The sequence below is a fragment of the Atractosteus spatula genome, chromosome 20 (assembly GCF_055471065.1).
Source record: "Atractosteus spatula isolate fAtrSpa1 chromosome 20, fAtrSpa1.hap1, whole genome shotgun sequence".
Taxonomy (NCBI): Eukaryota; Metazoa; Chordata; class Actinopteri; order Semionotiformes; family Lepisosteidae; genus Atractosteus; species Atractosteus spatula.
Genome location: NC_142725.1, coordinates 8,455,185 through 8,480,266, shown reverse-complemented (window position 1 = coordinate 8,480,266; position 25,082 = coordinate 8,455,185). Strand labels below are relative to the sequence as shown.

General features: G+C 46.4%; 1 protein-coding gene across 1 annotated transcript in view; it reads left to right on the top strand.

Moving 5' to 3' along the window:
* The first annotated feature begins 5,626 nt into the window (after nucleotides 1-5,626).
* Nucleotides 5,627-25,082, top strand: part of LOC148817482 (uncharacterized) — a 45,892-nt gene continuing 26,436 nt past the window's right edge. Inside the window, exons 1-3 of the mRNA XM_088938227.1 lie at nucleotides 5,627-5,811; nucleotides 10,290-10,431; nucleotides 24,578-24,640. Of these exons, the coding sequence (XP_088794353.1) occupies nucleotides 10,383-10,431; nucleotides 24,578-24,640 (112 nt within the window). The 5' untranslated portion in view covers nucleotides 5,627-5,811; nucleotides 10,290-10,382. The remainder of the gene's footprint in view (nucleotides 5,812-10,289; nucleotides 10,432-24,577; nucleotides 24,641-25,082) is intronic.

The following is a 25,082-nucleotide window of genomic DNA, read 5'->3' as shown; positions in this document are numbered from 1 at the left end:
CTGGGAAAGCTGAGGCTGCTGCTGGAAGAGGTGTTAGTGGGGCCAGTAGGGGGCGCTCATCCTGCGGTCCACGTGGGTCCTAATGCCCCAGTATAGTGACGGGGAGATGTAAAACCGAGGTCCTGACTGTCTGTGGTCATTAAAAATCCCAGGGTGTTTCTCAAAAAGAGTAGGGGTGTAACCCCGGCATCCTGGCCAAATTTCCCATTGGCCCTTATCAATCATGGCCTCCTAATAATCCCCATCTCTGAACTGGCTTCATCACCCTGCTCTCCTCCCCACTGAGAGCTGATGTGTGGGGAGCGTTCTGGCGCACTATGGCTGCTGTTGCATCATCCAGGTGGGGCTGCACACTGGGGGTGGTGGAGGGGATCCCCATTACCTGTAAAGCGCTTTGAGTGGAGTGTCCAGAAAAGAGCTATATAAGTGTAAGCAATTATTATTATTACTAGAGATAGGAAACACAAGGCCTACAACTCATCTTACAAATGAGAGGAGGATCGTTTTGAGTGATCCGGGAGCCAAATTTGGGTCCCTGGCTTTTGGAAAGAGTATTTAAAGAACGAAGAAACACACTTTGCTTCGCATTTTAAGAAAGGAAGGGTAAAACACGAAAGGTGTAAAGATGGGAAATGAGACATTACAGGTCTCAGACAGAAAGTTTTTGTTGTTCCAAGTATGGGAACTGCACCTTATTGGGACTTCAAAAAGCAAGAATTTGCAGGTGTGTTTTTACAGATTTTCTAACTGTTTTGCTGGGGGAAGAAAATGAAAATAACCCTGTTGTAATCGCTCAGCTAGTCGTGTGGCAAATTTGAAACTAGTATCATATTAATACTATATTGGGAAAAAGTTTCCTTGTCATGAATGCTAACCTTAGCCATTGGCACACTACGACTAAAATACGTCAGTGAGTGACCCTAGCGTGACAAAAAAAGTTTTAGTTAAAGGAAGCAACATTAAAATCTTCGCGCTACCCAGACACACTAGTTGACTCGGTTTGCGAGCTTTTCGACTTGGAATTCTGGGATTTACGTTGCGTTACGCGCTTCTGTAGGGGAGAAGGCCGTGTCTAATTTATTTCACTTCAATTACCATTGTAAATTTCCCGTTTACAGCTCTGTGGTGCACCGATAAATGGCGTTCACGATGTTGTTCACAGGTGCGTTACAGCGCTATTTCGTCATTCTTTGAGAACACTATTCCTCCTGCTACTCGCTTGAATAATTGGGTGGCAGGAGGCCGCGCTACTGCGTGGAAGCTTGAATGTGTAATTTTCATCTTATTAGAAGTGAAAGGTTGTTTTAATTTAATAAATGGAAACCGGCTGACACAGCGGCCTGACATTTCACGTTAAAGTCGAAAGGAGGTATTATACCTGTCAGGGACTTCTATAAAAATGTAATGAATGAGCCTAAGTGATTCGCTCTCCGTTTGTACTCGCTGTTATTTTTTTTTTAAGAGGTGCCATAAACGCTTATTTATGTGTGTTGTAGCAGCGGCAGACAGAGCCCAGGCGCTGCGGTGAACACATTTATTTTTAGCAGGTAGGGGCGACTCATTAGAATTAAACCGACGGCCGTCGGGCTGTCCTCTGACACACAGGGCGCGTCACGGGCTGAGACGTCCCTCACAACCCCCTCCCGAACTCGGGTTCAGGTCTTTTTGAAGCGCCGGAGGCTATCTGGAAACGAACGTCTAACCGACTAACATCAAGTCGGTTGAATGCAGCTGGGAGGGTGAAGGAGTGTGTTTTATTTAGCAATGATGAAGATCACTCAGGGATGCGGGTAAACATGCAGAATAATGGATACCATCCACTCGTTTTCTCTCTGCTTCTTCCAGTTCAGGGTCGAAGGGGGGGCCAGAGCCTATCCCAGCAAGCACTGGGCTCAAGGCGGGGGCCACCCAGGACCAGACAGCAGTCCATCGCAGGGCGGGACAAACACAGATTCGGCAGGACCCAGTTCACTTAAACAACCTGTCTTTGGACTGTGGGAGGAAACCGTAGCACCCAGAGGAAACCCACAAGAACATAAGGAGAGCATGCAAACTCCACGCAGACAGCACCCCAGGTCCAAAACTGAGCACAGGACCCCAGCACTGCGAGGTAGCTAATCACTGTGTTATTGTGAGCAGCTAATATTAAGTGCTGTTGGGGCTAATCTCTCGCATTTTACAACTATGCTGTATATGCATCCATAAAAGTAAAAAAATGTTGTGAAAAATAGAGAACTGCCAGGAAATAATTGAAAAATGTTGTAACCGTAATTGTTGTAAGTCAACATTGTTATAACATGAAGCAACAGTGAAGGCTTTGAGTGAACTGCTGATGTTCAAAACATACAAATATTGTGACTCTCGATGGTGTCTAAGACCTATGGGGTTTCCAAAACATACTGAGATTTTCTTTCTGATGGGTCCCAAGTCGACAAAAAGCCCCTTTAAGTCTAGAGAGAAGCGAATAACTCGTGTCATTAAATGTGTTCTTCCAAACGAGCTATACTTCGGGACCCAATTCACCCAGGCCATGATCTGTTCTCACCCCTGGGGTCTGGTAGGAGGTATCGCAGTATCAGAACACTGACCAGCAGAATCAAAAACGGTTTCTTCCCCCAAGCGGTCCGCATCATAAACAGCTCAAATTAGCACCTGCACACGTTAGCACCTGCACTTTAAGGAACTGCACTGTTTGCACTATGTCCTGTCTTGGCTGTATTATAATGTCTATTATCTAAATTTATTGTCCATGTCTGTTTGTCATTTGTGCATATATACTGTATATTTTTTTCTCTATTATGTTACTGGGTACAGCTGAACGAGTAAGCATTCCAATACACTTGTGGTATATGGCAAATAAAGAAATCTTGAATCTTGAATCTGCTGGGCTCATCTGAAGAGGTGCACAGGGCACCGGCTGCAAAGACATGGCAGAAGCAGTGTGGAGGTTTTGAGCTGACTGCTTCTGAGTAGTTTGATCTGTGCAGCAGTGTTCACAAGAAACAGTCCACAGGCTATGAAAAGAGTTCTGAAGGACCTTAATGACTGGAGTAGGCAGCTAATGGGAGCTGTGCTTTGAACTCTCTGGCATTAACAGCAGTATCCAAAATTGGGGTGTATACTGGGGGTATATAGTTTGTTCTGGATTATGCAAAGTGTTTGCACCCAATAATAAGGTCGATCATGTTTTTATTCCTGCAAAATTCACACTGGGTAATAAAGAGAGGATAGCTGAACGGTTATCAGAGAGGGCTGGAGAGGTTGTACAGGGCAGTGAGGAGTGGATCAGAGAGGGCTGGAGAGGTTGCACAGGGCAGTGAGGAGTGTATCAGACAGAGTTGAAGAGGGAAGCGAGGAGTGGGTTGCTGAAGACGCTTACAACAGGCAGGCAGAGATAGATAAGGATACTCCACAAAACCTCTGTCACAGAGGAGGAGTTAGCCACAGATCTAAATCACGTTTCTTTAGCTAGACCGGTTATAGAGAATAAGCAATTAGCTCACTGATATGGGCTGTTTTAAAGTTAAAGTGCAGAAAAGAGGATTGTATCTTAGTTTCTCCCTGCGTGTTTACAGGTTTCCTGTAATGAACTGGTGTCCTGTCTAGGGTGTAGCCTCACCTGGCATCCTGAGGGTCTGGAATAGGCACTGGGATCAGCCCTCACTAACCGGATTCAGCCCTGTCCCAAGGAGAGGTGCTTGTGTCCTTCCGCAGGTCAGTCTTACCATACCCCCGCAGAGCCACATACTGCTCCTGCACCCGATGATATCTTACGATCAGAGCAGGAAAAGGACCTAACCTTCAGTTTATGGAGGAGGATAGCTTCCTGACTGAGGTAACATGACTATTTCAGCATTCGTACCCCAAGGAAAATGATGGTCGCAGACAATGACAACATTCTGCTGAGTGTGCTGTTACCCCCCACAGTAACGCCTCATAGGAGGAGTCTAAAAGTAAAACTAGGTTTTATTTAACTAGTGTTGCAGTACGCAGTACAGCAGGGCTGGTAAAAGAGGTGATAGACCTATCTGGGTTTTTTTTGAAGTAATTACTTTTTTACACCAAAGGTGTTCAAGTTGTAGTTTAGTAAACTGTGTTGCATTTTTACACTCTCCAAGTGCATAGTGCAGTGCTCTCTGTGTTCTATAGTAAAAGGAAGGTTTTATTTTTGTGAACCAGCAGGTGGCGCAGAAACCTCAGAAAACTGTTTTTTTTGGTTAAGCTCTTGGAACAGACTTGTGGTACCATACATTATAGTAGTCTGTAGATTGATTTTGAAAGCATTTTATTAGCACAGCTATGACTCTGACCTTTGTCTTTTGGGTCTCCTGTATGAATAATACTATTTTATCTGTTGCATGTCTGTTGTATTCTTACTCCAAGGATAATACTTTTAAAGTATTATTTTATTTATTTTAAAGATAAATTTGTCAGCGGCTTTATCACCCTGCCACTCTCAACAGGCAGCCCACTGAACCTAAAGCAGGTGTGAGCCTGGTCAGTACCTGGATGGGAGACCTCCTGGGAAAGCTGAGGTTGCTGCCGGAAGAGCTGTTAGTGGGGCCAGCAGGGGGCGCTCACCCTGCGGTCTGCGTGGGCTCTAGTGCCCCAGTATAGTGACGGGGACACTATACTGTAAACAGGCGCCGTCCTTTAGATGAGATGTAACCAGGAGTTACCCCGATGTCCTGACCAAATTTCACTCTAGTCTTTATCGCTCACGGCCTCCTGATAATCCCCACCTCTGAACTGGCTTCATCGCTCTGTTCTCCTCCCCACTGAGAGCATGAGCGAAAACTTGAAAGCTTCACGTGTAAAAGCCGACTTGTTGAACTTGACTCTTTGTGACGCCTTACTGTTCAAAACCAATTCGAATCACGGCGGGGGTATTCATTTCGTTTTGAGATCACAGAAAAATAAAAGGACATCGGTGAATTATGCAGACCTCATTAATGTCACTGATTGTAAAAGCAAGCGGACGTGGCTTGCCCATGTTGGAAGGGGGCATTTATATAGCATTTGCTTGAGCGGTTGAATGAACGGGGCTTTCTGGGCTTCTTCGACAACTGGTTAAAAACGAACATGAAATTTCAACCACTAATGACCGACCAACGAAAGGAGTGGAGAGAGTACGTCGTGATGGTCTGATTGTTCCACGACCACAGAACTTTTCAACTAAGCTGTGCCCAGTTTCTTAACCAGAGTATTTTATCCCGTTATTTTACTCTGTAAATTAATACCAATTACATTTTTTTTATCTAGCATGTCGACTTTGAACCCGCGACCCTCTGATCAATAACAATAATCATAAAAAACTATTTTTATATAGCGCCTTTAAAGGTGGCTTCTCAAAGCGCTTAATCAAGACGGCGGAGCGCTACCCGCTGCTTCACTCCGCTGTCGGACTGAGCCGTGTTTTTTTCTTTGGCCTGTGGGCTGTGTTTAGTTCCCCTGCCAGGTCTTTAACAGACGAAAAGATTAACAACTCAAACCGAAACTTTCCAGAAGTGCTCCCGACCGCCAGCTGATAGAAGCTTGAAAATCCAAGTAGCTGCAGGAGAAGTTTGTCCTCCCTGGGCTGCCGTCCGGGCTCCAGCTGGTTCGCGTTGTGTTTCATTGACAATCTGGGACAGGAGGAGCTCTCGGTGGGGGCTGTGTGGCTCCGAGGTCCGACCTGGGTTCGTGAGGAATCATTCAAAAGGAGACTCGGCACACCGCTGACGAGCAGGCGGAGAAAAACACAATTCAAGAAAAGGGACAAATAACCCGCCAGCGAAGACATTCTGGTTGCACGCCTATCGTCTTGTTCAGGTAAATAATGGTTGTTAAGTTAGCTAGTTGCTCTTTGCACGCAGCGGAGCTTGTGACAACCGAGCGTTACAAAGTTGCAAAGCGACTGAGGTCGCAAGCGTGATTTAAGTGCTTGAGCTGCGCAAAACAATAGGGACAAATGTTGCACTCTTGAAATCGTGTCTTGCCGGTTTTGCCTTTGTGTGTGTGTGCGTGTTAAGGAATTAAAGACGTAGAATACAGAGCTCTGTTCAGATTTTAGTCCTTATTCCTCCCTTTGCCAGTCTTGCCCGCACTTTCCCGTGCCTCGGGACTGGGGGCGGCTGTGGAGATGTGGAGAGCCAGCCGGCTCTGCTGTCCCGGGAGCGAGGAGGAATGCGGAATAGCGAACAGGGAAAGGCAGTGTAGCCCGCAAACATTTCCAAGTTTCGGGCAAGTTGACTGCTGAAAACGTCTGTATTCTCTTCTAGAAAACGGACTGGAGGGAGGCTGTCGATATGTTGTAACACCGTTTGTTCGTGACGCTGCGCTTTCGTGATTGTGTTTGTGTCGTTTAAGGCAACAATTGTTGCATTTTGACAGTAACTTTAATTTCGATTAGTTTTTGTCGAATGAGCTCAATTTAATCAAAGTATAAGACCTGAAAATGCTCAGTGTTGCATGGGGAAAACATGCACTGTATGTTAGCATAAACGTCGCATTAAAATAAACTTTAATCACACGCGAGTCTGGTTTCTGGCTATTTCTTTGTGCTCTGCTTCCTCCTTGTCCTGTCATACATTAAATATTTAATTTTTGAAAATAATGTAGTTCTAATTGAACTAAGTAACGATTATCGCTTTCACGTACAGCGACGTACCGTAGTGTTGACTCGTGTTTTTAAGGTATTGCGAAGCCTGTACATCGGGAGTGGCGTATTACTAATTCAACAGAGAAATCTGTAAAAAAAAAAAAAAGTTCACGAGAACAAACGCCTTCCTGTTCAAATTGTACTGATTTTTGTCGCTTTCGTTTGTTGAGGCAGCGAGTCGGTGTGTTTTAATTATCCGCTTTGATTCTGGAAAAGACTCCTCCGGAACTCGCTTCAATCAGTGTGCCAGGAAACGACCATGCTCAGGTGTTGAAATCGATGGTCAAGTTAAAATTGGTCATAATTTTAAGGTTTTCTGTTCCCGACTCAGCACTTTCCATTTAAGAGCAAATGTGTGTTTTTTCGTGGGGCATTAAAAGTCCACGCGATTATTCACGTCTGGAGCGCTTGCAGTTCCTTTGCAAACACTTTTCAGCAGAGCTTGAATACCAAAGATTAAAAGTCTCTGATCATGTTTTCTAATTTCTCCTCTCTTATAGCCAACGCGCACCAATTGCTCTTCTTGCACTGCTGGGTTTGCTCTCCTGTACTCATTTATAACCACTTGTCTGTACTGAGCTTTATTTTATTGATTTACCTAAATACTAGCAGGCAGCAGTGCTTACTGCACTGTGTAATTGACTGCATTTTCCTTGCGTTATTGTGTTACTGGTTTTGTTTGTCCTGCTATTGTGGATGTTAATTACAATAATTATTGCATTGACTCTGTGCCACTATGAGTCGCCCTGGATAAGGGCATCTGCTGAAGCGGCTCACTGTTGCACAACACCAGGCACAAAACGGAGCAGACCCAAACACAGCAGTGTCCCTTTTCTTACCTGTGTCCCGTGGGGAAGGCTAATATTTAGTCCTTAGTATCTTGTGGAAAATATTGCATTTGGTCATGTTTGGTGGTGTTCCTATTAAGATAGAAGTGATCTATACTGTACATCTACAGTAGTGTTTAGGGAACTCCTGATGTTCTAATGTCTGTAATTATCGTATAACAGTATTTAAGATCTTTACTGTGCAGCTGTCACGAGGTGTTGTGGTCACAGTAGCTTAAGTAATGATCAGTCTGTGTCGGTGAAATCACCCAGCTTTCTGTTGTGTGCAGATTTTAATCAAATATCTAAAACTTGAATGGGCAGCTCCTGATAATTCTCAGGGAATATTTAACACATTGAAGTGCTGGGCACATTTTGCTACAGTAGATCTTGCTCTTTTCGATTCATTTCGCTGCCTTTGCTTTTCAAATACGCTATATAATTTTGGTCATAAACAGCAAAAAAAAGTTTTTTTTTAATTTCTAATGGCAGTCAGATTTCTGTAAAAAGTTACATTTTGTCATCCCCGATAATTATTGTGGGTATACAGAGGTCGCTTGCTGTGAGAAATACTTATGTCTTTCTACAGTTGGCTGGCATAGGAATAGGTCATCCTTGATCCTGGACAGCCCCTGGTCAGCAGGTGTTACATTATAACATTTAAGTCATCAACCTCCCAACACTTGGAGCACTTGTAGCAATTCGGCACCTGGCAGTAATTACAGGCTGGAAGGGAGCACACGCCAACACAAACCCTCAAGACTGTCTTGACCTGCTCAATGATGCCATGATCGGCTCGATGAACACCTTGTGTCCTTCAGCCCCACCCCCTGCTGAGTCTCTCTTCTTTCCCTGTCTGGAGACCACAGGAGGGGGCAAAGGTGGCAAAAGAGTTTTTTCAAGGTCAAATCTGTTCATCTTCACTTTTTTTTTGTGCGTGTCGTCTTTGTATCTTGAGGAATTTAACTGTGAACACGAATGCACGTTTCTCCATAGCAGTGTCAGCTAGCAAGCCTGTTTTGGCATCAGTAGAGCAGTAATTCATGAGAAGTTAGCGAGAAATGCATCTAAAAAACTTTGGGGCATCTTCGCTCTTAGCTGTGGAATGTTATTAGAGGGTGGGGATGTAATACGCTTGTCTTGGATCAAGGCTCATAGGAGTGGGACAGAACTGATCATGACAGTATGTAAAACAACCAAGCACTTATTTTGATAATATTGTACAGTATGTGTTTGTTGTTGACTAAGAATTTGCTTAGTTTATTCCAAATTGTAATCAAATATGTCCTGAAAAATGTGATTTCTTTTCCATGGAACAATTTATATTTCAGCAAGAGAGATTTTCAATGTCACGTTGACACTACCCATGTTGCATCTTATTCCTCGTGCCTAACAGCTTCAAAAACACCAGTGAGCCTCTATTCAACCATGAAAAGTGAGCTGAACAATTCTGAATATATATGCAATATTTAAGGTTTGATGACCAGATTCAGTCTGGCTGTGATTTGTAGTGGGTCTCTGCTACTTGTTTAAAAGTTATTGGCTTTTAAAAGCACATGGCGTCTTTCAGAGCTGAAATATGACTTGTACCTCATGTCAATCCAACACCGTAACTTTGATTACAGAAGGGAGCTTGACTTAAACTCTTGGTCAGGATCCACTGAAAAATCCCAGAAACAAAACTTTAGCTGTCAATGCATGGATGCACTAAGAGTCAGTAAGCTCCTTTTTTATCTGTTGCTTGATGGTGCACAGCAGGTACGATGTGAGATGGAAATGCAGTAAGCTCTCGCTATCCTGTTTTTCCTGCCTTAAGTTTCATACGTAATGAAAGGCTCTTGTAAACTAGAGAAGGCTGTTCTGAAAGAATGGTGCAGCTGTGCTAAGGTCAGTGTTACTTGATCAGCCAGTCCAGGAGGTCACCACAGAAAGCCCTCTGAAAACAATGGCCTGGTATTACAATGAAGATGGTTTTCTTCTCCAGAACTCTGTTTGCTTTACAGACAGACCCTCTCATGCTATGAGCACTTCTGCAGTTATGGAGTTTACCCATCTTGCCGCAGTACTTTGTGTATAATTTCTTGCATTGATATGGGACATCCCCAGAACGTTTTGCCTATGGGAGTGGGTGTCATCTGGGTGGTGTGTGACAGTCGTTCAGCTCCGACGGCTCCTCTATCCCTCTACAGGGCAGATCTGCTGGAGAAGTGAAAAATTGCTCCACCATTTAAATTAAGGGGCGACTTCTTGTGAGCCGAGTTGTGTAAGCCCAGAATTGTGTGTAGCCAGGCAATTGGTTTTACCACCCCTTCTCTTAGAAGAAGTCCCTTGTGATCTTTCCTCTTGACAGACGGCACTTTCTTCAGCACAGTGTCCCTGGTCTTACAATCCAGTAGTAACTAAACTCGGCCTTGCTGAGCTTCTGCCATCTGATGAAGTCGGGCTACAAAGTGTTAACTCTGAAAACGAGAGATCAGTGATATTAAAGTTTCTTCAGTGAATTATAAGGCTGATCATAGTGCCCGATCTATTTTCTTCTGCAAAACTCTATCGGTAGTTCTTGCAACACCACAAAGAGTGGGATAAATATATACTATGGTAGTTGTACTGTGAACTGCTCAAAGTGTCTGTTTTCATTATTATACCAGTAGTGGTTTCAATTTACTAGAGGCCAAGTAAATTTAATAGCAATCAGTTAACAACATGACAACATTGAACCACGGTCCTAGTGCAGATTCCTGAAAGCAACTAAAATTCTAGGCCTGCGTGAGCACAATGATTGGCCAATCCAATCCTGATCAACCTGTTTTCCCTCCTCGTAGGAAGAGATCTGCTGCTGTATGCGCTAGTGCCCCCCCGTGGTAGCCATGGCATTGTGACTGCTCTCCGTGGAGCTGGTAGGGGGCGCTGCAGCCATGACTGAGCTGGAGATTGATCAGTCTCACCTGCCGCGAGTCCAGGAAGGTAAGCCTCACTCTAGTGTGTGTGTGTGTGTGTGTGTGTGTGTGTGTGTGTGTGTGTGTGTGTGTGTGTGTGTGTGTGTGTGTGTGTGGGGGGGGGGGGGGGGGGGGGGGTCGGTCCTGTCGAGAAACCTACGGCTCATGCAAGACAGGCCTAAACAGCTGTCCACACAAGAGCAGGAGACGACACTTTACACAAAGGGTTGTGGGAGGCTGGAACATCTGATCCAGCCACGTTATTGGATCTGATAACCCTGGCTTCTTTCAAGAAACCGCTGGATCAGATCCTTAGTCAGTTAGCTACTAACTCCCAGCCTGGCGAGATGGGCCCTTTCATGTCCTGTAAAAGCTTCACCTGCCTGAACTTCCTCCAGTCCTGTCTCTTGATCATTATCCTCAGTTTTTGGCTGCTTTTTTTTTCTGAACTGGAGCATTTCAGGTAATTGTGACATGTTGGGTTGTGTGATGGCCATAGACAAAAGGCAGCATATACCCTTCCTTTGCTTCAGTACAATATGGTTTAAATCATTTTGGGATCATAACTTCAGGTTTCAGAGGAAATGTGGTTACATGAAGTTAAGAAGAAATTTGTTTACCTCTGTGTTTTTATTGAATTGATTATCTGGGTGTGTGTCAGTCACATTTTCTTTAATAACATACAGGAGATTCCTTGCAAATCGTGTGGAGGTGTTGTATTCTGCTGTGATTTAAGGAGACCCCCGCTTGTTCTCATGTCTTTGCTTGTGACTCTCAGATCTCCTTGAGATCCTTGAGACACTTGCGTTGTTTCCTGGCAGACAGTGTGTCAAATTACTTCACCAGCAAAGCTACGTTACCCATTGAGACGCGCACTCGTGCAGTGCAAACTGGAATGCTACCAGGCCCAAAACAAGAAAATTCACACTGGCCAAGTGTCTTTCGGGAGAAACGGGCCCTGATGACCTACAGGCTTAGTGACCACCACCTGGCCGCCCAGAGTGGACAAGCTATCCTCCTATTGCCAGCAGAGAGAAGCAGAGACAGAGGTGTATGTTCTGCAGCATTGTAAGAAGTACGCGGTATTTAGAGAAATGTTCTTCCCCAAAACAACCAGTCAAATCGCATAATTCCCACACCTGCCAGAATCGGAAATCAGCTTCCAGTCGTACTGGGGGAGGAAACGCGGTAGACCTGGCCATCTAGTCTGTGATCTCCTGTCACAGCTCGCGCAGCAGAGGGAGAGTCAAATGATTTTATTGTTTTGAAGGTTCTGCTAATTGTCATTGCTTTGCAGACACTGTACTTCATCTTTCCTGCCAATAATAGCTCTCTGAATTCGAATCCCTGTTCTCCTGCACTTGAGGTGTGTAGGCTTTAGCAGGCATCTTGAGATAATGCTCTGGACAGGCAGGTGTTTTTTAGAAGGTATCTACTCCCCCAGGCTACTGAATTCCTTTACTTTTCACTGCAGATCTCTGGAAACGAGAGACTTGGTGTCCTTGAGCATTGTCTTGGAAAGGGTGGGTTTTGTCTTTCACAGCCAGATTAAACTTTTCCCAAGCAAAATGAGACCCTTTCTGGGTGGATATCTTTGAGTTTGTGATTTAGCAGCCACCAAGAGAGGAGTGGAGTATACATATTGGATAATTTAAAGTTTTTTTTTTAATGTCCCTTTTAATCTAATTGGACAAGCCGGAGGTGATTTTTACCAAGGTTTGTGGATAAATGCATCAAGCTGTCCAGCCAAGTTTTTCAAGAAACAGTTGTATGAGATCCTTTGATCAATTAACTAGTAACTACCAAACAGGCTAGATGGGCCTCTTTGTTTTGTGACCTTTCTTTTGCTGTTCTAATTGCTGGGGTATTTTGATTTCTAGAAACATGCCTTTATAAGGCTGTGTTTAGGCTTGCTGATAAGATAAAAACAGAACTGAGATTTATCCTTGAAGAGTCTGGGTTTGGAGGAGCCGGTCACAGTTTTCCATAATAAAGGACCTGGGATTTCAGTTTGTGTTTCCAAACAATGAAAACCATCCACGTCTTGAGTCACTTAGCAATCTGTTTAAAATGTTTGTTCTTTTGCGTAACCTCCTAGTAAACACTTAATGTATTGGTTCTCACCATTAAATTTGATTTCAGCAACAATTCAGGCTGCTGTCACACTGTTATCATCTTCGTGTAATTCTGATGTTTTATTATTATTGATAGAATTACAGTGATTTGTATAATGAGTGTTTCTCAAATGTCGTTGTCAGGTTTCCCCCCACATCACTTCTGTTCTCCAGGTATGAGGCCTGTGTGATGATCAAATCTGAGCTGCTACATACTGGTGTGTTTGTGCTAGCTCCTTGACCTTCTTAGTGATTTTTCAGTTAAAATAAAGCGCACTTTTGATCATTTTTCTTTTGGATTACAATTTTAATATCGGTCCCTTTTCTAACCACGGTCGCTGGACCGCTGGAGCATATCCCAGCAAGCAGCAGAAACAATGCAGGATACTCCATGGACAGGACGTCAGTCCATCGTAGGGCAGACAGACTCAGACACACTCCACAGGGCCAATTATATATTGATATGGCACATATTAATCTGTCAGTATCCCTTTGGACTGTGGGAGGAAACCCATGCAAACTCCACACAGATGGCACCGCAGGAATTGAACCCAAGTCCCCAGCGCTGCAAGGCAGCAACTAATATCAATATTGGTCATATTAATACTATTGTAATAGTATTATCAAAATCCCAATTGCAAAATCAGTAAGTGCCTTTGTGCAATATTGCAAGCTGTACGTTTATCCTAAAACTCAACATGCCCCCATTTTCTAATGGCTCAATGAGTCATTTTCAGAGCGCAGCGAAGCTGCCTGTCTTATCCTCTTCGGTTCATGAGAATTGCGGTAGACATGAATGGAACGCTCTCCGTGACTCAAATCCTCGGGCTGAGGTCCAGCGGGAGCTGGGATCGCGGACAGGAAGCGTGTGTGAGCAGAAAGAAGGGGCTGTGTTGGCACCGGTCCAGGGACGAGCGCTGCGCAGCCAGCCAGACCGGCTCCTCGGGCAGCCCAGCCCTGCCTGTGTGCGGTGGGCACCGTCTGGGCAGGGCTGATAAGCTCTCGCACGCTGATAGCAGTTCCAGTTGCATTCCTTCTGATCTGAGGGGGGGTGGCAGCAAGGACGTGCCCAGATTCCCTGTGGAATATCCAGCTCGTTTCAGGCTCTGCACATGAGGGGGGTTTGCTACCCCCAGTGCAGAATTCTTTAAAAGCATCAGCATGCTTAGTAAGGGAGATGAGAAGTTAGCGCTCTATGAATGTGCTTGATTAATGCATTTCCTTCCTTTAACTTGTCCTGTTGCTGGAAGAATGTATTTGGGTTATCTTTCTCATCTGTGTTTTTGCAGTTGCCTTTCCAACTCGGATCTAGTGGTTTGTCTCGGGGGAATTTTGCTTCCTTTTCCTGTTTCTCCTTACGCTAACAGCACTGAGTGACGGAGGGTTTCCATGTCAAAGCCGGGGGTAGTGGACTGAAACAAAGAGTGCCAAATATTTCCATTCTCCCAGTCCTAGTTTCTGCCTGTCATAGGATTATCAGAATCCCGCCTGTCCCTCTGTGTACAGTCATTGTAGGCACTGTAGTTGTTTTCACAATCCTGGTGTGGGATATAGGGATCCCTGTGTATTATCACCCTTACAGTCCAACTGGACATCGGGCACAGAGTCATTAATAATTCCTTGCATTAGTATAGCACTTCTCATCCTAAAGTGATTCCCATATAGGATGGGACCCACTTTATCCTCCACTGAATTACAGAACAGTGCATGACTTCCCGATTGAGTTACGGCCAGTATGTTAATAATTAATAATTCCTTACACTTGTAAAGAGCTTTTTTTAGACACTCCACTCAAAGTGCTTTACAGGTAATGGGGACTCCCCTCTACCACCACCAGTGTGCAGCATCCACCTGGATGATGCAAGAGCAGCCATACTGCGCCAGAACACTCGCCACACATCAGCTATTAGTGGGGAGGAGAACAGAGTGATGAAGCCAGTTCAGAGATGGAGATTATTAGGAGGCCATGATTGGTAAAGGTCAGGGGGAAATTTTGCCAGGACACCAGGGTTACACCCCTACTCTTTTCGAGAAACACCCTGGGATTTGTAATGATCACAGAGAGTCAGGACCTTGGTTTTATATCTCATCTGTGGAACAGCGTCTTTTAACAGTGTCTCCATTACTATACTGGGGCATTAGGACCCACACAGACCCCAGGATACGCTCCCCCTACTGGCCCCACTAACAACTCTTCCAGCAGCAGCCTTAGCTTTCCCAGGAGGTCTCCCATCCAGGTGCTGACCAGGCTCATGCCTGCTGAGCTTCAATGGGTTGCCAGTTAGGGTTGCAGGGTGATATGGCTGCTGGCTTAAATATAGGAGTCACACTCTCCAAACTGCCCCTTGATCTTTATTGACTAAGTAGTCAGGTCTGTGGCTTAAAATCTCATCCTGATGATGATGTATACGATAGCACCCTGTCACTTGTCAGCATACTGGGGCTTTCGTTTCAGAGAGAAGGGCACCCCCTGCAGGCACTGGGCAACCAGAACCACTTACTGCAGCAGCCTGCTTTTCCTTAGTGTAGGGTGGGGTACCTCTGCCTTGCTTAGCTTCTAAGATCTGCTGCAATCAGGGTTCAGGTTTCCCTTGTGCATTCATCTTCACGGTTCTCCGTATTAGACGCAGGGAATCCTGGCAATATTGCAGCCTGCCTCCCGTTAGATAGAGCTCTCTGTGCCCGTACGTGCCGAGAGTTAAAATCGGTAGCAGGAAGCGTATCTGCTTGAGCTGCACAGAAGCCGAAAACGCTTCCGTCACCCGTTTTCATTTGTGCGTGCGTGGGCCTCGTCCCTTTTTCTCCTCCCCCGTCTCCTCATCTGTGCCTGTGCTCGGACGTTCCCCCGCTGAGGCCCCCCCCCCCCCCTCCAGACGGAGCACCCTGACTCCGAGTCCTGCAGCTCCGCCGACTTCAGCGGGGGGAGATGTTTACCCTGATGCTCAGCAGCGGTCCGGGCCTAATTTAGTCAAAACTCTCCAAGGCGGCGGCACGAGAGCAGGGCTGGAATCTCTGACGCGGCGGCTGCTTCGTAAAGGTCTAAAAATAGCCGTCGTCCTCCTCAAATTCATGCAGGGTCCTGGGGAAAACCGCGTTTTGTGCCAGTGTCTTTCCTTATTTAACCCCTTTCACCAAGGAGGCGAAAGCAAGATGCATCATTGTGTGATGTTGTCACAAGGCTTGCCATTTTGTTGTGACGAATTGTGCAATGTCCTTCTGCAACACCATTGTGCCCAGATGCAAAGTACTGGTCTTCTGCTTTAAAGTCCGCATCAGGCCCTGCGTAAGACAGAAGGTCAAGCTCCCAGGTCTGCAGGTCTTGTCCCCATTCCCACTTTGCACTTGATATAGATGCACATTAGACCCGTGTCAAGGTTGATCGCTGCAGCGTGCTGGGCTTCCCGTTGATGGACAAGCCTCATTCTGGGGTTTAAAATGGAACTTTTCAGAAACACGGAGCTGCACTAATCCTGGCTCCCTGGTGTGGATTACTGCTCCTAAGGCTAGAACTGACATTCCTTATTAGGAAGAGATTACAGCTCTTGCCATCCCTCCTCTTTTGTGAGCTTCAAGGAGGGAGAGAGAAAGATCTTCCCAGCTTCCACGGTTTTCAGGCACTGTCTCTGTGATCGGAGGCCGGGATTGTTAAACTCCCCTGGGAATATCGAGAGGAGGTTTTCTGCGAGAGAAGAGAGACAAAAATGCTTTTGCAGGCTATTGCTCGCTTGCGTTCATTGAGTGGTTCATTTTTAATAGGCCTTTTAGAGAAGTCAAGAAAAGACTGGATTCCGGTTTTATTTCAAAGCAGATCTCTACTCGAGCCTCCTCTTTTGCTCCCAATAGGCCTGCACATACACTCTCCATGCCAAACAATATGCTCCAGACATTTAAATCTGTTTTTTTTCACCTTTCCGTTTAAGTAACCTAATATTTCTAATTTCAGTAGATCGCCATAGAGTCTTTCCATCTCCTAAAAAGAAAGTATGTAATTTAATAATCCCAGTCTGTTAACGCTTATTGTCAGCTATCGAGGTCTCTGCCCCTGAAACCAGAGGAGAACTACAGCTGCCTGTAGTTTAATTGCAGAGTGGCTTTCAAAATAGCACTATAAAAATGCAACGAAGGTGGCTGGTTTGTTTAGGAGTCCCACTACTGTGCTCCTTTCATCTCTCACATCAGAGGTTTCTGGGCCAACATCTGCACACATCTGGAAACACTTGGACTCCTGCCCTCCCTCCCTTCCCCTCTCAGTTGGTGCTGGTTGCAGCTGGGAGCCCTTTGAGGTGGGCCGGCGTTGGCTCGTTCGTAGCATGTAACACGAGATGGGCTCTTGCAGTGTGGGGCAGCAGACCTGGAGGAAGAGCGTCACGGGAGATTGATTTCAGACCCTGGCAGGGAAAGTGAAGGCGTTTGTGAAACGGGCGTGGCACTGGCGAGACCCGGTGTGATCCATGTGCAGAGGTGAAAGGGCACATGCTGTCGACACCCTGTCCTACTCGCAGTACATCTCGTTGGGTTAAAATGGGCTTTCCGTACCTAGATGTGCTGTACACTTGGGACAGATCACAACAGCACAAAAAGGGAGAGGACACAAACACCTGTATCTGTCAGTTTTGGCCTTGTAGGTCAGGTTATAGCTGATAATTGACGTGATGGGAGCAGGAGCACTGTGGGAAAAGCGAAGAGCGTCAGTGTTTTGGGGGAGACGTGTTACGGACTTGAAGATTTTGTTCTGTAGTAAGAGTGCAGGTGCTGCTGTAAGATGAGGACCTCACCATCTTCTGTCTGTGCCTACAAGTCCAGAAATCCACCCTTCCTCCTCTCCCAGTTCAGAGTTCGGGGGAGCCGGAGCCTGTCCTGGCAAGCAATGGGATCAAGGCGGCGAAGTCTAGAAATCAAAGAACAGAAACAAAACGGTTTACAGAGCAGCAAATAAAATGACCAGAGATGACATTACATGTCATTACATGACAATGCTGTTACAGTAAATCCTGTACATGCATGCGGCTTTTCTCTGCATTATACTCTGCGGCTGGTTTTCTGCGCCTTGTTCTGTGGTTAAAGAGACTCGTACAGACCCGGGCTAGTCGTGTGTATGTAAAACCTACCCTCCCATTCCCGTCTGCACTCTTATTAATCTGCTGTGTGCGCGCTTGTCAGATTGCCACATATTTAGGGCTTCCCATGACACCACGGTTGTTGACCTTTGTAGGATACAGGTCATACTCGATGTGACCATTTCCTCTTGGACAGTGTTCGCTGTATGATCTCAGATAAGTGATGCTGCCTGTGAAGCGAACTTTTTTTTTTTCTTCTGATGCCCCCCCCCCGGCTCAACCCATTCTTCCTGCTTGTGAGTGTGGAAGAGGAGCTTTCCGTGCCTGCAGAGCGCTCCAGGCAGGGCAGGCCCCGGGCCTCCTTACAGTGTTTATAGGCTGCGGCTGTGGGGGCGGTTAGTTTTACAAAACCGCCTGCAAATTGGAGTCTCGCCGGAGCCTAACCCACAGTGGGCCACCTCATCCGGGGCCGCGTCCCGAGCCTGAGCAGCTGTCTGTCAGGCTGTTTGGGTGGCGTTAAGGGATATGGTGTCCCTGGGACAAAATCCCAGATTTATTGTGTTTTGTTGCATTGCGGACCAGAATTTCACATTTTGAATGGACTGAGCAGGGCCTCATTCCCCACCCCACCTCCCAGTTTCAGTTACTGAGCACCAGCAAATGTTAAATGATTTGTAGCAACAAAAACAATTGTCAAGCTTAGTGTTTCCTTGTAAACATCAGCAGTGTTACACATTCTCCTTAGTGTTGGGGCAGTCCCTTGTATGGCTTCGCTATATAATCTGACTGGACCAAGATGCCTGTGTGGTTTTGCCAAGCTTTACGCTTACACAGGCTTTCCTGAATAATGCAATTCAAATCTGCTGACTTGGGTCCCAAGGTCTGTTGTTTCTGAAAACAGTAGTTGAAGGATCAGTGCATGTATCGGACTTCTTAATACCCGTCATACACAGGCCTGATGTGACTGATCTGCTCTTAAGCAAAGCATTCACTTTGCCAAAGTACCCAGCACAATGTACTGTCTTTCTGCATGCAGTAGCTGTCGGATAGGATCTTTGCGTAAGTGTGGTAAACTGTGCGGTAGCAGTTCCCCTAGACTTCAGAGCCGCAGTCCCAGTCCCGGGTAAAACAGCACACGAGGCATAGCACCCCCTACTGGGAGGGAGCACAGCTGCCATTTCAACTAAACTGCTATACCCCATACACAATGTATCATGCATATGTCCCAGCACAGGAGCAATTTTAAAAGTTTAGAGATTAGGCTCCATACAAGTCCTCCAATTGACTGGTTTTCGATATTCGAAACAATCATATTGATCTGGTGAGCTCGTGGTTTGAACACCATGAGAACTCCAGCAATAATGTTAAGACATCTTGCAATTCTGCCAGTGTTGTCCTCTAGACTGTGGCATGCGCGCCCCTTGTTTTCGGTGCTCTCGCCCGCTGTTTCTCCGAGGTTTGCGTTAATGGGCACTGGAGTACGGCAGTATGCAGTCCCAGAGCTGGCAGCCCCTTGTGGTGCCCGTGTGTGGTGGCAGTGCTGACAGGGGCCTGTTTCTCCAGCGGTAGCCCACCCCGTGGCTGTGTTTACACTGGCTTCAGCCCTGCCTGCTGGCCTCGGCCCTTCTGCATGGCAGGCAGCCAGGAGAGTCCCAGCCTCTGAGACAACAGACAGGGGAGGTTCAGACATCTCTTGGCTTTGCCGGCGTTCTCACTGAATGCAGGTAAAAGAAATGCCAGGAAAGTAACCATCAGCCCTGTGAGGCCCGGTGAGTTGAAGCCGGTTTCCCAGCTCGGGCAGAGCTGCAACCTCCTGGACTGCGGTGCTTGGCCTGAGCTTCATGCCCACGAACGTGGTGACGGAAAACCGCGTGTGGTCGCCTTCTCATCTCTTCCTTGTCCTGCCGGTGTGTTTGGATTTGATGCAAACCTTTCAAAACCAGCGAGGATGTTTTACTCTTCCTGGTCTTGTGATCCAAGCCCAAGGCTGATGTGGTCAGTGACTGTCCAGACACGCTGGTTTCCAGGACCCCAGAGGCACTGCAGACAGGAGGCCCCTGTGGTGGGGGAGGCTGGCCTTGCTGTGAGGGTTTAGGGGTCAGGGTCAGCGCACTAAGCAACACTAAACCTCCCTGTTAAGACAATGAGGTTACATTGCTAATTAGCCAAGCTGAGTACACTGTATCACACGGTTCTTTGAAGGTTTTTCCAAATAAATGCAGGGGTCAAAAGGGTTTTGCTCTAGAATGGAAGACAGAAAAGCTTTAATTTAAAAAAAATGTAGCTAGTTTTGATTCAGAGCAAAGTTTCCTCCTATTTTACAAAGATTAACAGATGCATTTTTAGTGAGAGATCAAAAACTGCGGTCCAAGCGACTTGTTCTCCAACATTTCGGCCTCCTCCGGTGTTTTGCGCCGATGTCCTGCTGTCCCAGTTGGCAGCCCAATCCTGTCGGCTTCCTGTCTCGGTGACCGCTCTGCGGATCACTCTGACTGCTGGTCTGCGCTTGAAATAAACAGTGGAAAAACAGCAGTGCTGTCTGCCTCCCTGCCCTCTCCCAGCCCTGAGCAGGGAGGGTGTGGTTACCAGGAGAGACGACAGCGTGGGCACAGCAGTCTGGGGCTGTGCAGGAGTGGTTCAGAGCACCTTTTGTATCCAAAAAGCCGCACTGAGCACCTGGTCTTACACTTCGTACAAGTTAATCTTGTAATTTAATGACGTGTTTGTGATACAGCTGCCATCCCCTTTCCAGAGCATTCATCCATTGCGTGAGATTTATGATCTCCTTTCAGACGTTCCGAGTCCAGAGAAACCCTGGATTTCAATCATCTGAAACGTCTGATGGAATCTTTCTAAATCGGTAACAGTCTTCAGGAACCCATCGAGACTTTAGAGGTCAACTCCCTGCAAGGGTATTTTATGGACGTTTTGATCCCCTGGTGCTGCTGTTAATTGTTTTACCTCGCTAGGATTCGTCTCGGAGAATGTAAACGGTCCCTTGCGTTTCTGGGATGCAAGTAAGACCCATCATTCCAAAGCTCTTAGATCTGTTAAAGGTTTTTTATGAGCTATAGATTCTTACATGATTCTTACAGATTCTTACATGTTCAGATTTGATCTGCAGGACAGCTGAAGGCAGGAAAAAGAGGAATTTGGCATGGCTGATTCCTGATGTGAATGCTCGTTGAATATTAAGGGAATCCCTTTTTCCTTGGCACTGTGAGGATTATGTGAGCCATTGATGCAGGTATTGACAATCTTGGAAGGTGTCCCGTGCTCCGAAGTGGTTGATGCCTTTGAGATCCATAAGGATTCAAAGGCCTGATCGGACAAGTGAAGTGTATGAATGGAATGCCCTCTGTTCATTTGAACCTTTTTGCATTTTTATATTCTGATCACGCAGTGCTGACTTCTGTGTATTTTAAGTCTGGTGCCTAATTGTTTCACAACTTTCCATTACCAGACTTGTGAAGATGGTATTGTCCTTCTGGGCTGTACAGCTTGTGCAGGAGTCTGCAGATTGGAACAATTTCCAAGTCCTCAAACAGGGTAGCAGCAGGTGCGCAGAGGCCTATAGTAGGGAATCAGAGATGTTTTGTCTCTGGTCTGTCCACCTGTCTTAGACACTGAAAGCTTTTCCACAATGTGTTGTCTCTCTGCTGCGCGGATATGTTAGGTGGAACATTTCTGGTTATCCTAGTAATGTTTTAGCAGAGGGGCAGTGCAGGGGACGAGCTCGTTAGTAGGCGCTGAAGAAAGTAAATGAAAGTAGGTGGTTCACAGGCATGTCGGGATATTGGGGTGTGGTAGGTAGTCTCCACTAGAGTTATCAAACCAGATATACAAAGGTTCATGTTGCGGATTGAAAGCAATGTGGCAGCTGCAGAATAATGGAATGCCTGACTTGGGTGTTAAGGAGCTTATGAAAGACCAGTAAAACGATATTTAACAAACGCAGCCCCAGGGGCTCTGAAGTGATAATGCACTAACAGTGCGCCGCCTGGCCAGGGTCCAGACTGTGAAAGTGAGATGAGCAGAACCAGAATGGCGGCTCTGGGCTCTGGGCTCCCGCGGGCTGGTAGGAGACGGGGAGCCGCAGCAGCTGCTGAGACCGTGGTGCTGCAGGGCAGCTTCTGAAGATCAGTCATGAAGTGTAAGGCAATACGCACCGCTTTCATACAGTGGACCTCATGACGGATGTCCTGGTGTGCCATTCGAGACAAGCCCCAAAGCACTGCTGATCTGTCTCGCTCACTTGAAACAAGCTCAAACAAGGATACTGTCCGTTCATCTTTAAAAGATTAAAGATGTCAGATCACCCAATGTAATGGTTTGTAGTTCTGTAGTTTCCAAAGACACTAACCCCCCCCCAGTTTTAAGTGATTCCTGTGAAGTTTAAACGAAACTGTGTATTGATCTTTGAAGAGCTGGAAGTACTATAACAATGCCACAGTTTCTGCGAATGACCTTTTCGAACCCATGTGATGCGTTTAAACAGATGGACCTTCCTCATCCTTGCAGAGCTCACCTGTGATGTGTGTGTATATATCTCTCCCCCCCCACCATGACTGTATTGTTTTCCAGTGTCTGCTAGAGTACTTTAGAACATGTACTCAGCTGGCTTCGGGTTTGCTGCTTTCCTTATCTGCCATAGTGATGAAATGCTGTTCTGGTGCTTAGGTCAGAACAGCGTTTGAAATGTGTGAAATGTACATGTCTGCTGATTTCCCTGTGTGATTGGACAGTTGTAAAACACCTGGTTAATTCCTGAGGAGCACCGTGCACTAATGACGGGTCCTGTGAATCAGTGGAGTCGGCTCAGTCTCCGTCTTCAAGCACAGCAAAGAAGAGACATGTGCTAAAGGGCAGGTTGTGCCCTGTACAGGTGGCAGGGGAGAGAGGCACCATTCCTCTCGCCAGCTGGCCGTGGGGTGGGATGCCCAGCTCTCCTCCTCATCGGCTGCAGATGGGGATCGAGCTCTGGACCCTGGCAGTAGCGGCGCCCTGCTTGCATCACCAGAGCCAGGGGCTCCTGCGAAAGGCGGGTACACTTCCAGGACAATAAAGGCGAAGAGGCCTGTGCTGTCCAGTCATCGGTCAAAATATTAGGAACGGGGCGCGACCCATATTCTACAAGAATCTGACGTCTGAATCTGCAAACCAGTCCCATCCAGCAGGATAGTATTTAGCTGAGGTTGAGAGGGTATTTGATAAGTGGGATTCAAATATTTGGCCAGGGAAGGTGATGGCAGGTCCATGCCTATTTCGTCTTGTCTTGTTCATTTTGCTCACACTTCCTAGGATTTTGGCCTCCACTGGACTGGCAGAAGGATCATTTTCTCTTATTATTTGCCCTTTGCCTCTAAGCCATGCGTCCCTTTTCTGGGCTTTCCTGGATTGGAGCTGATGGGCCCTGGATTGTGGTGCTCTTGGTGGAGGAATTGGGGGGTGGGGGAGAAAGAAAGCTGAGGAGGAAAATCTGTAAGATTGTGATCTCTGTGCCAGATGGCACAAAGGGCTGCATCCATAAAGCTTTTTCCCTGGGCTGTGTTTGAAAACTTACTCTAATAAAATAAAGCTTTCACTGCCTACAGGGTGTTGTAAGATTTATGTGTGAGACATTGGCTTTGTCATGCTCTTTCCATTAAGAAAAAGCAGACGGGAAGTTTTATGAATAGAGTCCTCAGTCTTTCAGTGGGAAGAATGATTTGTGTCCTGCGACACCTCTTTGCCACACGTGAAACTTTTTTTACTTTGGAATGTGGGCAGCACCTCATAACTGAGTTGTGTGAAGGGCTGTGCTGTTTTGCTTTTTAAAATTGCATTTCCTGAGAAGGGAGAGACACTCCTAGAGTAAAATTTGCCACCTACTGTTGAGGGATTAAAATTGTATGTGTTTAGCAGCTTGATCCATTTAAGTTTTTATATCACGCATGTTCGTCTGTACAGTACAAGCCATCACCCTTTGCCTTTGTTGAGCTCATTTGCACATTGAGTTAAGGAGTGAAAGGGAGCATCCAAATTGGCCAGCAGAGCAGAGCCCTGCCCTCCTTTTACCGATTCTGTGCCTTGTCATTGTTGTCTGTGATTTCCGCAGTTGGCTGAGTCACTCCACATTTGGGGCTTCACTTGTGGGTGACATCATCCAGTGACATCACTGACGGGCAAGCTGCTCGTCCAATCGGTGCCGACTCTCCTGCAGGCTCAGCGGGGCTCCTGCATGTCTGCTGACAGGGAGCATGGGCAGTGGTGGCAGAGCTGTCACTCCTGTCCAGGCACAGGGTTTGTAAGCTGCAATCTGCACATTAAAAATGTTCAGAGTATAAATAGACCGAAAAAGGGTGGCTCCATATGTCAATACGATGCAGCCGTGCTGACAGTCGCCTCTGAGCCCGTTTTTGTACAGGAGCCTGCTCCTTTTAAAAGCTGAGATGGATCATGCTGTTTGGGCAGTGGAGGTGTTGCTGCCGGCTTTCCAGCGCAGTTCCCAGAGTTGCCGTCAGGTCCAGGTGGAATTGGGATCGATTGTCCATGTCCAGTTTAGTCCTGGAACTGATCACAGCTCTGACTGAGCGCTTTCCTGCCTTGGGTTTTCTTTAACACTATGGAGCACCGTAATGGAAATGAATGGGTTTGGTCTCTTAACTACCTGGCAGATATCATGTTTGCATAAAGTTAACAGCGTGCATCTTTTCCCTTTTGTACAGAAAATAGCACTGGGATGGTCCTTCTTCGGGCCCCAAGGCTGAAACCTTGTATTTCAACCCTTTTTCTGTTCCAGAGTGGTCTGTGCCTCTGTCTGCTTATACTATAGTCTGAACTGTTGACATTGCACAGTCCTTCAGCGTTTAACACTGAGAGTTTCAAATGAAATTGCTACAGATGATCAAGGTGTTAATAGTCTGCGAAGACATCGCTACAGACATTGCAGTAGCTCCCAGTTCTGTTCAGCACACCAGGTGCTTCTGCAGTGTTCTGACTCAAGCTGTGCTGTGTGTTGCAGTGTGCCAGTGCTTTGCTGTACTGGAAGATGGGGCATTGGCCCACAACCTCCAGGAGCAGGAGAGTAAGTATGTCCCCTCTCTGTGCGTCACTAACTCCCCCTGCCTGATGTAGACTAACAGCCAGCTCATGAAAACCACTTGCCCGTGCTCGCAGCTAGTTGAGGGAAAGAGGTGTATCAAAGGAGTTAACCTGCTTTAGGATATTATGAATCGGCTAGCTTACCAGACAGCCCCACCTTCAATCACAAGGGCTTCCTTTATTTCTTATACGTTTTGCGGTTTAATTAATTGAAGAAATGTTGACGCACAATCTAATTTTTCGTTGATATTGGGTAATTCTCTTCCCATTGCTTCCTGAGGTGAAAGAAAATGATATTCTCGAAGGAGGCTATGATGCAGTGAAGAGTAATCTTTGTAACCACAGATTTTGGAGAATTTCCTAACCCATTTTATAATCCTGTAGGCTTGGTTAATCTGGTTAGCTCTGGATGACAATGTTCTATT